We start from the raw sequence: 15,288 nt of genomic DNA on the forward strand, positions 1-15,288 counted from the left end.
GCTGAGGAATCTGAAAAGGCTGTGTTATTTTAATATTGAGAGAATTATGGCCTAGCTCTGGGGGCTGATATAATAACTGAAATATTTCTATAAGGAAATTGCATGGTATCTCAAACTAGATCAAAATCTCAAGAATAAGTTTTAATATTTCTTTTGTAATGAGTCAGATTCTTCTATTATGTGATTTTCTTATAAATTAAATGTGCAGTTTTTAAAAGAACCACTAAAAATAAGACAGTTTTGAAAATGTGGTTTCTAGATCACTGTGGAAAACAGAGGAATATGTTATACTTTTATTGAAATATTCTATAGCTTATTAATTCATTGTTTTACTTCAGTTTTTCATACAGATTTTATTATAGACAATTCTTTGAAGTCTGATTGATTCTTACTTTGGATTATTTAACTTAGAATGTGTTTAATTTTGAACGATCCTGTCAGCTATTTTATATGTCAATACTTTAGTGAGAGGGTTTGTTCATTGTAAATGACTCCAATTTTGGATTATCATTTAAAGAGTTGAATGTCGTAACAGTCCTATTGACCGAAGAGAATTAACGCATCTTCAAAAATGGAAAATATGCTTCTGGCCACTTTTGGTCTGTTTCTGGTTATTTATATTGGCATTTTATTATCAGAAATAACTGTTAATAATAGGCCACCTATTTGAAAACATCAGTTTTTTGACTATAGGATAAATTATATGTTTTCTGAAAGTACTAATTTCTTGGGCATTGTTTGATTTGTAGAATTCAATGACTGCACTTATTGTGGCAGTGAAAGGAGGCTACACACAGTCAGTAAAAGAAATTTTGAAGAGGAATCCAAATGTAAATTTAACCGATAAGGATGGAAATACAGCTTTGATGATTGCATCAAAGGAGGGACATACAGAGATTGTGCAGGATCTACTTGATGCTGGAACATATGTAAACATACCTGATAGGGTAAGTTATCTATTTAGAATCTGTCTTTCAGTGGTGACCTTGATGGAAGGTTACCTTAACTTCTCACCACCTTTCAAGATTCTTCCTGTATGACATACATTTAAGATGTTTTATTTCTGCCTTTAGAACTAATAAGTTAAAACCTGTCCAATCTTTGTGAAGGGTGTTCTTTTAAATTTTTCAGAAATAATGCTGTTATTGAAAATGTGATATTGAAACCATCCTAACTATAGGTGGTGTTCATGGCTGGTGTTATTCATCGTTCCAAGGCTTCAAGTCTCCCACCCTTACAGCTAGAATTTTCAGATTGGTATCTCTTGCTCTCACCTCTTTTCGGAGGTCTACAGTTGTCTGTCCAACTCCACTTGAACCGTCCACCTGCATGTCTAATGGGCTTCTTAACTTACAGCAAAGCAGGTGTCTTGTTTGTTTCATCCCACACCTGCTTTTCCCTCAGTCTTCTCTCTCTCAGTAAGTGGTACCAGCATCTATATATCCTGTTGTTAAAGCACCACATCCTACGCGTTAGTCCTGATTTCTCAAGACTACCCAAGCCAAAGTAGCTACCCAGTCACTTCCTATCACATCTCTACATTTTATTTGCATTACATTTATCTGATTTCTGATGTGTGTTTATTGTGTGTTGTCTGTTAGTCTCCTCTAGGCTATAAATTCTCTCAGAGCTGGGACCTTGTCTGTCTTATTTCCTAGTGCCTAGAACGGTGCATGGCACATCGTAAGCAATGAAATATTGATAACCTTTTATTAATTTACTAGTCTGAACCCACATTAATGCTAATATTCTCAACTAAAATGTGTCTGCCATGGGTTTATTTACACTTTTAATGTAGTAGTTAAGGTACTACATCATGGTGCTAGACTTAATAATTCTCGAGGACCTGCATCTTGATATAGAGCCCACTGGGGCCCACTTAGGATTGAGATGAGCTGTAGCTCATGGAATCACCCAACCCAAACTCATACAACTGATTTGTAATTTAGCAGTTTAAAAAAAAAAGGCCATTTACAGTATTTGAACTAGGGGAAGATATAATTAATAATGATTATTGCTTGGTGGATATAATTTCAGGGCAGAGATGTCCTTATGAGGTAGTGAACTTCATCTAAGCCTTGTACTGGAGAGTGAATCCGTCTTGTGCACTGTTGGCCTGTAATGCCAAACTGATAGAATATAGATGCTGTTCTGGGAACCAACCTTCTCCCTTAAGTAAATGTCGTTATAAACCCACAGATGGCTCTAGCTTTGTAACTCCCTTCTTTTTAGAATCCATGGCTTTTGTCATATAGCATTATTCCAAGGGATTTGTATTATGTAATTTCCAAATGTTCATCTGGTTCATTGACAGCCACTGTGTCATTTTATTTAATGTACATCTGTAATGGGAGGTTACCTTCACATAGAATGGCTTATTCTTCTGGGTGACGTATCTTTCTAAACCTTTGTCCTGGAATTTCAGGTATAAATGTTCTCATTGTGAGGTATAAAGTCTTCTGTCCCCTATTCTGAAGGCTATTAGTATCAGGTATTAATATTAGTTAACTTTCCGTTATTTAGAGATAATTTTTTCCAAGAAATTTTCAGAAAAAAATCTGTTAAATTAATACATGACTAATTTTAACTTCAAAACAGTGTTTTTTATTCCATCATCAATTCACCTTGTTTTTTTTTTTTTTTTTTTTGTCTTTTTAGAGTGGAGATACTGTTTTAATTGGCGCTGTCAGAGGTGGTCATGTGGAAATTGTTCGAGCACTTCTTCAAAAATATGCTGATATAGACATTAGAGGACAGGTGTGTATGATTACAGGGCTGTTGTTATCTTAGTATAATTGTTTGTATATGTTGGCTGATCATAATGTCATTCTTCCAGTTTTCCTATGGAGACTTGTATATGTTGGCTGATCATAATGTCATTCTTCCAGTTTTCCTATGGAGACAAACATATAAATCCTAGTATGTTTAATGGATGCCTGTATTATTAAGTTTCACTGCCATTATTATGAAATTTCTGTATTGATGTCAAGTTAGATTTAGATAGAAGTAAAGCATAAAGAAGTTCATTTTTTCAAATACACCTCCCTTACTAATGTCTAAATAGATTCAGTTCTGACATGAGTAGTTTATGATACCGAGACAGTTGGTGGCACTTCGAGTGTATGTGACTTATTTTCTTTAGTATGCTTCCTCTGTTTTGTCTTCTTCATCCATATATTGTCCTTCTATTGCTGTTGTTTCATCTTTCTTCTCCTTTTCCCCCATTTGCTAGCCTTTCCCAGGACCACTTGGTAGTGCCTGTGGATTTGGCTTAAGGCAGTCATAGCTCACAGAGCTGTAAAGGTTATTTATTTTAGAGAAAAGCTCCCCTAAAGTTGAGAATTTATCCAATCTGTCAAGAGCTTTAGATTAAAAAAAATCTGTACTGAACAGCCTGTTTTGTGGTTGGAGAGTCTACATTTCTGCTCAGTTTTTTACCTTGTATTTAGCTTGTATCCAAATCCACTTTTGAATCAAACTGATAAATATTATGCCAAATGCCATGAGGGTCTTAACATGGGTCCCTTGCCTGAAGAAACATGTGTTTTAGTTAGGAAGGTTTTAGTTTGTTTTGTTTATATTTATTCTTATGATTTTATGTAAACATAAAAAGTGATGCCACTTTTGGTATAAGATAGTATATGATTGCCTAGTGAAAGGTTCAAATGTAAGAGTCTTGAGGTGGGGTAAGCGGGCATTAAGGAGAGCTTTTAAGGGAAGGTAGAATTTGAGCTAAGGTTAAAAGGTGGGTTAGATAGGGAGAGAAAAGGAAGGCTCGGTAGTTCAGGCAAGGATAGTGGAATAATGGGATGAGAAAATTTAGGAAGAAGGGAAAGTGAAAGACTGTATTCCTTAGTTGGTGAATAAATCAGGTTGTCAGTGGGATGGCGGGGAGGGTGGGATGGGAGATAGAGAAATAGAATGTAGTGGGATGTAGTGCCAGAGAGGCTGGAAACTAGTGTACAGTGTTGAGAAGGGAACTGCACTGGGGAAATCTTGGTGTAGGAAAATTAACGTGGCAGCGGCAGAGAGTCATTCACTGTCTTTTGGGATAAAATCATATTTTCACAAAAGTTGGTGACTGGATCACCTGTTTAGACTTTTACCGATCTCCTTTGTGTCTGTCAATTTTGTTTTCCTATGTTTTAGTCAGGTTTTCTGTTCTCTACCTCTGCATTCAAAGTCCACGTGGATCTGTTTTTGGTTTTTGAACTAGATAGGATTTTAAAGGATCTGATGAAGATCAGTATATAGGTGCGGTGTAGAGATGAAGAAAGCTAAACACGGTAAAAAAAACAGTTCACAGCATGTTTGTGTAGTACACTCTTATGCATTATCTTTTGAAAAGCTTAGGCAGATGAAAAGCCAAAAGCCAAAAGTCAGAATATTTATGTGACTTATCACAGGATACAGAGCTCAGGTACTGATGACTCCAACACAGTGCAGGGTCCTGAAACCTGGTCGCTTTCCAAAAGCATAGCTTCCCTTATGAACTATGTGGGGTTGCTGCTTTCTCAGTCAAGAAATATTAAGTTCTCTTAGGCTTCTTTCATAAAGAATTTCTCACAGGTAAATACAAGTAGAATAAGGATTAATGTTATTTTCCACCATGCTGCTTCTTGGTAAGATATATTAATGCTTTAATAGAAATGTTAATAATGTTTTATATTTACAAATAGAAGTTTTTAATATTATATCTTATATGAAGTGATTGTTGATTTTTTTATTATGCAGGACAATAAAACTGCTTTATATTGGGCTGTTGAGAAAGGAAATGCAACAATGGTGAGAGATATCTTACAGTGCAATCCTGACACTGAAATATGCACAAAGGTATGAACGACCTTTCTGTTCTCTTAGCAATACCTAGTGCTGAATGTTAGTACTACTTATTTTTTTCAATTTTTTACAGTTGTTTGATATTAGAATTATATTGATTTAACTGGAAATGTTCTGTATTAAATTAAGGAGTAAGTTTATAACCTTTCAGGAGTTGTGTGTTCACAGCAAAATGCAGTGTGTAATTTATTTTAATTATTATTTAATTTATTTTAATCAGAAAGTACAGTATCAGCTCTTCATAAATTGTGGACAGATCATTTCCCCAGAATTATTTTATGCTCCTGTTGTTTGGAATGCAGAACACATTTCCTTTTAAAAGATCATTGTGTGTGGTTATTGGTTCCCCAAACCAACCACTTTTAGTCTATTTTACTCAAATCATGTGGAAAGTATAAAACTGTATAAGACTTTACTGATTATATTTGGCTTTACATGTAATAGTTGTCCATGGGGAAAATATATTTGGAGTTCTGGATTGAAATGGCAGGAATGAATAAAGCAAACTTACGGAATCACTCGTAAGACAATCCTATTTCATCCGTTAGAGATTTGGAGCAGCATCTTCTAAACCAGTGATGGTAACCTCAGTGCCCTGGGGCAGAGCTTTTCCTGGGATACCTTCTGCTTTGCAGGTGGTGGCTCCTTGGAATCTTGTTTCTTTTTCTTTTAGACCTTTGTGTCAGCTACTGTGACCACACGTGGCTTCTGACCAGATTTTGCTTTTTCCTAATTCAGTGCTGAACTGTGGTCTCTTCTTATTTCTATTAATTTGATTTTGAAAGCAATTGTTAACTCCTTTGAGGTTTCCCAAAGGCATACTGCTTGTATCAGATTGTTTCCCTGTTATACACAGGTCCTTAGATGCACAGAGGCGCTGGTAAAAACATCTGACAAATCTAGACGCTGGCTTGCCTGGACATTGACAGGCTAGGTAGTGGGTTGCTTGGGTGAGGTGGTCAGAACGGGAAGCAGCCTCTGGAGGAGGTGCCCCAGGTGTCAGCGGTGGGCCTGGGGAAAGACAGTTAGTGGTGAGGGACAGAAGCGGCTGGTAAGGAGTGGGGCACATCTCTTGCTCTGCTGAGTGATATAAAAGTATTTTGATACAAGTGTTTGGTTGTGAACGGAAAAGCACTTGTTAGTTTTTCCAACTATGTTTTCTTGAGAACATTTTCAATATAGACTGGTCAGATATTTGAATTCTTGACATGTGTGTTTATGTGACTTTAAAGATTTAGGAGTAAAGGTATTAATCTGGCAAACTTTCTTATCTGTGCCCACAGGATGGTGAAACACCTCTTATAAAGGCTACTAAGATGAGAAATATAGAAGTAGTAGAACTGCTGCTGGATAAAGGAGCTAAAGTATCTGCCGTAGATAAGGTAAAAACATTCGTGTAGAGAGCCGTTTTTTTTGAGGGCTGTAGGTAGACTGACTGTATATCCGGTGGGTTTAATGGGGGTCTAATTTTATTTTGTGGAGGGAGAGCTTACTTGCTGGGGCTATTTGTGTGGGATTTGGATGCTGTGAGATCTTCTTGGCTGTTCTGAGAGCATGCTGAGGAGTGGGCGGGCTCAGTATGCAGCAAAGCACCTGCTTCAGAGGTTCCCTCTATGGCTCAGATCAGTTATGGCGAGCTGCATTGACCACCATGCAAGGAGGATGTCATCAGGTGTGGAACTTGTTCAGAGAAACAGGAGGAAAGAATCCAAAAGGGGCTGGAGAAGGTAGACTCTCAAAGGAGACTGGCATTCATGTTCACCAGCAGGAGAGATGTTCTGCCATGTGTCCTTGCCTTAATTCTTTTAGAGGAATGTTCATATTTTCCAGAATAAATTTAACTCTAAATTGCTTAATACTTCATATAGAATTGATTCCTGGTTTTAGTTTGTCTACATTTTAAGCAGGTTTCTTTCTCTACTTCAAATTGATTTCCTCACAGAAAAGAAGTGAATTGATTTATGTATGAACTAAGAAATATAAATTTTTCCCTCTGAATATATAATATGATTTGGGCTCTCCTAATCCATAATAGATTGAAGTTTATCTTTTTATTATTCATGAGGCAATTAAACAGAAAACACAGAATTTATATATATTTGCCTTTTATCAAGAAACTTTATTAAAAAAAAACAAAAAAGCCTCCCACCTATTATTACCATATTAATGTATTTATATATGGTATATATATTAATATATATTAATACCATATTAATATAAGAGAAAATATAAAGAAAAATTTTAATCTTAAAAGTTAGGGCATAAAGTGAAAGAGAAGTTGTTGAAATTGAATATACTTAACTTTTCTCATTCTGCTGTTGACTACTTTCTGGCACTGGTCCCCTAATTTGCAAAAGGGAACCACTGGACTACGTGCCCTTTAAGGTTCCCTGTCTCGGACCCTGTTGTGTGTGCTTTGTCTTGAGTCAGCACATACTTGCTGAGAAGCACACACGATACCTGGGATGTTCTTGGAGTGAATGTGCATTTATTCACACATACTTACAAAGGATGGATAAGGTGCTGTCCTGCTCAGATTTGGAATACAAACTTGTAAAAGTCTTGAACCTGGCTCTTCATAAAGGATTACATAAATAAAAATTTAAGAATAAAGATTAATGTTATTTTTACCTGGCCCATCACCAATCTCTGTTTATCTTTAGCATAAACAGGCAGAGTGTGTTGATGTCTTCTCTGCATTTTCAGAAATTTTGTGTCTGGCTGAAATGCCACTGATGATATTTCTTCCTTCTCACATGTTTGGGGATAAGAAATGGAGTTCAGGTGGAGAAATAAGATGATGAAATTCAGTTTAGATGTGTTTAGTTTGAAGGCTGAGACGTTCAGGAGGCCGTGACCGATAGGGCTTGAATTTGGGCAAGAAATCAAGGCTGGTGATAGGAATTTCACAGTTAGTTACCAAGAGATGAGAGCTACATGGGAGTGACTGAGATCATCAGTTTGGAAGAAAGATGAAAGCTGAGGTCAAACTTTCCTTACAGCGTGTGTCACATTCTAGTTTGTTTTATGATTGTGCGTGTTTATCCAGTCTCCTCCTGTTACATTGTAACTTAGTTAAGGCCATGGACTGTTCTGTCTCTCATCTCCATATCCCCCAAAGTATCCAGCTCAGTGCCTTACTATATAGTGAGCTCAATATGTAGCTGTTGTGCCATATTTAGAATGTAGGAAGGGAATCTAGAAAAGAAAGAAGTGGACCTGAGGCAGAAGAGGAGATTTAAAATCACGATCAGGTTGTGCTATAGAAGCCACAGGAAGTGAGTGGGTGAGAACTGAGAATTTCATTTGTCAACTTGTGGGTCATTGTCTTTAAGAGAGATGTTTGAAGTAAAACGTGGAGAACACCTTGTGGACTGAATTTAGTTTTTTTTTTACATACTAGTTTTCTTTCCTTAGTGTTGGATGTGAATACTAATATGATGGAGATTCTAATAAGGGAAGAAGGCAGGTTGATGTTAGGGAGCCATGAAAGCTGAGGAGAACGGAAGAAGTTGTAGTAGCCAGAGAAGGGTGGATTCAACATAGAGGACTCCGAGGAAGAGAATGTAGGGAACTAACATAATGGTGACAGAGGGCGTGGGGAAGGACGAGGTCGCCCGTGCTATTGGAATATCAGCACGGATTGGGAAGCTTTCTAGACAAATGGAGACCACGTTGATAAATAGAATATAAATTAGTTGAGGAAGGTGGTTGACATCTGTGGACAGTAAGTATCTGGATGATAGATGGTTACTAACCTGTGATGGAGGTGGATCCAGGGCCTGGGAGGAGCCACAAGGAAAAAGCCTGTTGCTTGTCCTCTTTCGTTCTAGAAGGCTGTGGGAGAAATAATACCTGAGAAAAGCTAGGGAAGGAACTAGAGAAAGAAATTGTGGGGAGGATACGGAGATAAAAATTCATATTATTTATACATTCTATATGAAAAATATGAAAAGTTCGGATTTTCTGTTATTTTATAGAAACATGAAAATTGTTACTCTGTATATACTGTATGTAAGAAATGTGAAAGTTCAAGTTTCCTGCCACTGTTTTACAGAAAGGAGACACTCCTTTGCATATTGCTATTCGTGGGAGGAGTCGGAAACTGGCAGAACTTCTTTTAAGAAATCCCAAAGATGGACGGTTACTTTATAGGCCCAACAAAGCAGGCGAGACTCCCTACAACATTGACTGTAGCCATCAGAAAAGTATTTTAACTCAGATATTTGGAGCCAGTAAGTATTGGGTTTTGTACCTAACTGGGCTTTTAAGAAATGAATGTCTATGAAAAAATTAAGAGACTTCCAGCAGTTCTGCATTTCTCACTTAACTGAAGATTATCAAAGTTAAGAAAGTTATTACTTTACTGTAGAAAAATAACTTTTCCCTGTCTAAAGCTGTTCTGCATTATATTGTAGCATTCACATTAAGTACATTCAGAGTCAACAATCAGCTTTTAAGACTTCTAGAAATCTAGCCTGCTTTTCTAAAACTCTCTCCCCCCTGTTATTCTCTCAGGTGTACTTTGTGCTTCTATCAAAATGCACTGTTTTCAGAGTGTGGCTCTCTGCCTTTGCTTGTGCTGTGCCCTCTCCATCCCCATGAATGTTCCTGTTAAAATCGACTCTCTCCAAGGCTGGAGTCAGTTGTCTCGTTCTCAGTGACGTTTTAACTGATCTGCCTAACCAGATACAATTTTTGTCTCATTTGAATACTTAAGCATTTGTGTTTATATTTCCTTTTTTAATACTTATTACATATGGCCTTTTATTTTGTTTCTTTTAAAATTTTCTCCCTTATTTCTTTTAGAATTTTCTCCCTTCCAGATTCCAAGTTATTCAGGGCAGGGATTCTTTCCTCTTATCTTGTATTCCTCCATAACATCTAGCACATAATGCCTTGAATGTTGTACTAAAATAGTTTTTGCTTGTAAAGGACGCACATGAGAATGTAATCATTCACATGTGGTCTTTTGAAATACGGAACAGTTTTCTACTAGAGTTAAAAAAGAGACATGTTAGTCCCAGAAACCAACAGGAGATAGTAGAATCCTGCCACCTTCCAGTTTAGCTGTTTACTTACATAAGCAAGTATGATTCTGTTCAACATTATGAGTTGTATTTTAAAATATTTTTTTCTGTTGATAATCACACATTAACTTTTAAGGATTAAAACACGAATACAGTAGAAAGTGCAAATTTCCCATTGTCCTGTATCTCCTAATTTGTAATTGTTTGAATGACTGGCCAAGATTTTCTTTATATTTCTAAAAATGTTTTATACTATGTATATAGCCGTAAAAAACTTGAGATACTATAATATAAAAATTTTAAATAATGAACTATACCATATTTTAATTGTTGCATAATCTTTCATTCTAAGTTCTAATAGTACATTCAGTTCTTTATTGATGAATATTTGGTTTGTTTTGCTGTTAAAAGCTAGTGCTGAAGTGAACATCTTTTTTGTATGTATATCCGTTAACTCTTATTTTTAGGATTATTTTCTTGGAATAAACTCCCAGAAGTAGAATTGGCAAGTCAGTGGATGTTCAGTTTTGATAGACTTTCCAAAATGGTTGTAACAATTTCTCCTTCCTTAGACCGTGTATGATAGTGCAGTTTCCTGCAACCTTGCTAAAACTGGATATTTCCGGCTTTCTTAAGCTTTCTAATCAGATCAATAAGAAAACATTTCATTTTAATTTGCATTGTAAAATTATTAGTGAGATTGAGATCTTTTAATATGTTCATAGGCTATTTGCATTTTTGCTATTTTCCTCTTTGTATCCTTTGCTGTCTTTTTTCTTGAGTTTTTAAAATTATTTAAAAATTGATTTTTGTGTCTTTAAGGATATTGATCCTGGATCCAGCCTATATATTGTATCTCTCTCCCTTGCTTATTCTTTGTTTATGGTGATGGGGTTTTTTAATTCCCCATCCAAAAGTTATATAAATTTGTAGTTTACTTGTTGGTCTTTTCCTGCAGTTCTGCCTTTAGAACTGAGAAAGAAAGGCCTTTTCCACACAAAGATTTTTATAGTTTTTTCTCTTATATTTTCTTCTAGTGCTTTTATAGTTTTACTCTTTACATTTAATTTTTTAATGTTTCAGAAACTTATTTTTGTTAAAATATGAGATGCAGAGTTTTAATTTTATTTAAAAAAATGGATGGCTTACTTCTCCCAACACCACTTACTAATTCATCCTTTCCCCACTGATTTGAAATGCCACATGTTAATATCCTGTGTGAGGTCTGTGATGTTGTAATTATTGTAGCTTTAGAATGTATTTTGATTCTTTTCCAAAGACAGCTACTTTTTGGTAGTCTTTAAATTATCCTTCCTAGCTATTTTTACATGTTCTTCTTGCTTTTCAGCTTTTCAAAATACTCTCATGGAATATTATTATTGGAATTGCCTTCAAGTGGTAGATTAATTTGGGGGAGAATTGCTCTTTTTAAGTCATTGAACCTTTCTGCCTGGAACCATAGAATGTCTCTTTTTCTCTGGTTATCTATTATGATTTTCACTAACATAGCCTTCTTTATATAGGTATTATACATATTAAAATGATTCTGAAGAACTAGTTACTGTTTTAATCATTTTATCAATTCTAAAATGTACTTTACTCCACATTTTAGCATCCCTGAAGTTGGAATATGTCTTATAATTGATGGGTAAGAAAGCATCGTGTCATACTTGGCAGCACTTTTTCTTTCTTAGTCGTACATAATAATGATGCATCTTATAATTAGTAGGTATCTTAAGTTCTATGAAATATGGTATTAACTTAAGCACCTCTGAACCTATTTTTACACAGGTCTAACCATTTAAAATAAGTGTTTTTCCTCAATTAAGTAAACAATTAATAAATGAAAATTGATGCTCCTTTTTAATAGTAATGTCTTTAATGCAAGGATATGATGTGTTTATAATTACAGGACACTTGTCTCCTACGGAAACAGATGGTGACATGCTTGGTTATGATTTGTATAGCAGTGCCCTGGCAGATATTCTCAGTGAGCCTACCATGCAGCCGCCCATTTGTGTGGGGCTGTATGCACAGTGGGGAAGTGGGAAATCCTTCTTGCTCAAGAAACTAGAAGGTATGTTTGTAAAAAGTCTGCATATATAACAAAGTTTTCTCTTGTGTATTTTTTTTTTAAGTAAAGAAGAATAGAGTTTGTTTTTTTTTAAACATCTTTATTGGAGTATAATTGCTTTACAATGGTGTGTTAGTTTCTGCTTTATAACAAAGTGAATCAGTTATACATATGTTATACATATACATATCTGTTATACATATACATATCTCTTCCCTCTTGCATCTCCCTCCCTCCCACCATCCCTATCCCACCCCTCTAGGTGGTCACAAAGCACCAAGCTGATCTCCCTGTGCTATGCGGCTGCTTCCCACTAGCTATCTGTTTTACGTTTGGTAGTGTATATAGGTCCATGCCACTCTCTCACTTCGTCCCAGCTTACCCTTCCCCCTCCCCATATCCTCAAGTCCATTCTCTAGTAGGTCTGTGTCTTTATTCCCGTCTTGCCCCTAGGTTCTTCATGACCTTTTTTTTTTTCTTTCTTAGATTCCATATATATGTGTTAGCATATGGTATTTGTTTTTCTCTTTCTGACTTACTTCACTCTGTATTACAGAGTCTAAGTCCATCCACCTCACTACAAATAATTCAATTTCGTTTCTATGGCTGAGTAATATTCCATTGTATATATGTGCCACATCTTCTTTATCCATTCATCTGTTGATGGACACTTAGGTTGCTTCCGTGTCCTGGCTATTGTAAATAGAGCTGCAGTGAACATTTTGGTACATGACTCTTTTTGAATTATGGTTTTCTCAGGGTATGTGCCCAGTAGTGGGATTGCTGGATCGTATGGTAGAATAGAGTTTTATGTATGGGTATGTGGTTGCTCCTTCACACCATTATTTGAGTTCTCTTTCTAAAACAGAGATCCAGCTGTGTTATAGCATACTTAAAACCCCTTCGTAGCACATTCCCTGCGAGTGCAGTTTATAACCGTCCTACCCAGGCCCTTCACAGACTGTCAGTTTGCGTGAGCACCCCTGCCGGGACTGCCCCCTGTGTGTGCTCAGGGCTGTAGGCGTAGGGGCTCTCTGCGCCCCCGCGAGCCCACTAGACCCATCCTGAGTGGCCTCCTCTACTAGGAGCTTCCTGGACAGGTCCCCCACCTCCCCCAGCTAAGCCCCACTCCTTTTGTTTGGCAAAATCTCACTCGTTCTTCAAGGACAGGTGTCAGTATTGCCCGTAAAATTCTTGCTAAGTTTTGTAGTAAGAATGCCTTGTTTAGCGCTCATCTGGACTGAGCACACACCTTTAAGAGCAATGATCCTCAAATGTAATTGGAGGGAGAAGGGGTGAGGAGGAGCGGAGAGGAATGGTGGTGCTAGCTAGGTATAATAGTTTGAAGACACATAACAGAGTAATAGTTTTTAGTTTTATATCTGGAAACAGTACCTTGTTGATTGTGTGATACAAACCACAAGAATAAATATCAACAAAATCTTGACAGATGGGAATATATGAAAGAGGATTTTGTGCATTTTCAGTAGGAAGCAAGAGAGTGGGTAGGTCAAGGGTCAAGGGTAGAGGTACCCCTAGGGAATGAGATTCTTATCAGAAGAGAACATTGGTTAAAATGGTTAAGTAGCAGCATTCTATCTAGGGACTTGGTAAGTGCTCAGTAAATGTTTATATTGAAAATGTGAAATTTTCAAAATGTTTGAAGTTGTATTTCTTAAATAAAACAGAAATAATGTTTTCATATTAATTTCTCTTTCAGATGAAATGAAAACCTTTGCAGGACAACAGATTGAGCCTCTTTTTCAGTTTTCATGGCTTATAGTATTTCTGACCCTGCTCCTTTGTGGAGGGCTTGGTTTATTGTTTGCTTTTACGATTGACCCAAATCTTGGAATAGCGGTGTCACTGAGCTTCTTGGCTCTCTTATATATATTTTTTAGTAAGTCTTTGCCTTTTGTCTTTTTCAAAAATGTAGAGAATGTCAAAACTCATTGTTTTACTTAAAATTGTATCTATATCTTTCTCCTAAAATCTGTAAGAGGTTTTCATAATTAGGTGAGAAAATTGATTTTTTGCTATTTTGTAAGTTGGCCTAGAGGAACATTGTCCCCAGCCTGGCTGGTACAGCTTTAAAAACTAGTGCATTATTTGTTAATATTGAAGCAGAACTTTAATTTATTATACTTTCCCCTTTATATGTTAATTAATTATTTGTATTTAAATCTTTTTTGAAAATAAGTTTTTATAGCTGTCATGACGTGCTCTTGATCATTTTGACCATGACTGTAATTTTTATTTTATCTAAAAGCAAAGTAATAAATATATATAATCCCTGTTCTCGGGAGTGTCTTCAGTTGCAAGAAAGGAAATAGATTTACCTTTGGAAGAACTACTGGTAACCTCAGCATTTGCAAGTAGTGATAAAACCAGTCTTTTATGTTTGAATCTGAACTAAGGGTTATGTTTCTGTTTAAGGCATTATCTTTCTGATTGTGTTTCTTATGTCATATTTTAGTCAGCTTACTTTCCATTTTTCACATACCTGATGTATGTTGGGGGAGGTTAATTAATTGAGGAATTCTTTGAGGAGTAGTTAGGAAATGGAATGGGACCATGAAAATTATGTAAGTCTACCCATTACTACTTGATACTTGACTGTTTGGAGAAAAGAGGCTGCTTGACTAATGATTGTTCTGGATAATTTTGTTTTAAACCGTGAATTTCAGTTGTCGTTTACTTTGGTGGACGAAGGGAAGGAGAGAATTGGAATTGGGCCTGGGTCCTCAGTACTAGATTGGCAAGACATATTGGGTATTTGGAGCTCCTCCTCAAATTGATGTTTGTGAATCCGCCTGAATTGCCAGAGCAAACCACTAAAGCTTTACCCGTGAGGTGAGTTGGTCCCTTTGACAGAAGTAACTTTTAATAAGATGAAGCAAGTAAAAGTTTATAATGCATCATTTCTCAGTGTATATTCCAAAAAAACATTGGTCCCTTAAACTTTTTAATGTGAGAAATAAAGCAAACAAATACTCCCTGGTCAAATCTGTGTGGGAAACACTTCATATTATAGCTCCCCTCTTGTACATTAAAGGATCAGAGACACCTTTTCATAAAGAAATCAATTTAACTTTGATTTACCAAATTTTATTTGAGCATAAACCCATGTTCCCCCCTTATGACACCTGTTATCATCCTTTGGACAAATTTGAAAAGAGTGCTGGTCTATTTGAAAAGAGTGAAAGGAGTCTTGGCATCTCTTTACATCAGGGTGTAACTTTGGCAACTCAGCTTGTGCTCCGAGCTGCTTTTTCCTCACCTGTGGAAATACATTTACCCACTCCTCTAAAATTATTTTTAATATCAAATAGGAAATGTATGAGA

The 15,288-nt window shown here is 36.2% G+C and overlaps 1 protein-coding gene across 4 annotated transcripts in view; it reads left to right on the forward strand.

The window, feature by feature from the left end:
- Window positions 1-15,288, forward strand: part of KIDINS220 (kinase D interacting substrate 220) — a 91,022-nt gene that overhangs the window by 22,868 nt on the left and 52,866 nt on the right. For all 4 annotated transcript variants that reach the window (XM_081254291.1, XM_081254293.1, XM_081254292.1 and 1 more), the window contains exons 8-15: window positions 750-947; window positions 2,659-2,757; window positions 4,735-4,833; window positions 6,123-6,221; window positions 8,897-9,074; window positions 11,782-11,946; window positions 13,664-13,843; window positions 14,631-14,796. In XM_081254291.1, the coding sequence (XP_081110417.1) occupies window positions 750-947; window positions 2,659-2,757; window positions 4,735-4,833; window positions 6,123-6,221; window positions 8,897-9,074; window positions 11,782-11,946; window positions 13,664-13,843; window positions 14,631-14,796 (1,184 nt within the window). The remainder of the gene's footprint in view (window positions 1-749; window positions 948-2,658; window positions 2,758-4,734; window positions 4,834-6,122; window positions 6,222-8,896; window positions 9,075-11,781; window positions 11,947-13,663; window positions 13,844-14,630; window positions 14,797-15,288) is intronic.

The sequence above is a fragment of the Mesoplodon bidens genome (genome assembly GCF_964165515.1).
Source record: "Mesoplodon bidens genome assembly, chromosome: 14".
Classification (NCBI taxonomy): Eukaryota; Metazoa; Chordata; class Mammalia; order Artiodactyla; family Ziphiidae; genus Mesoplodon; species Mesoplodon bidens.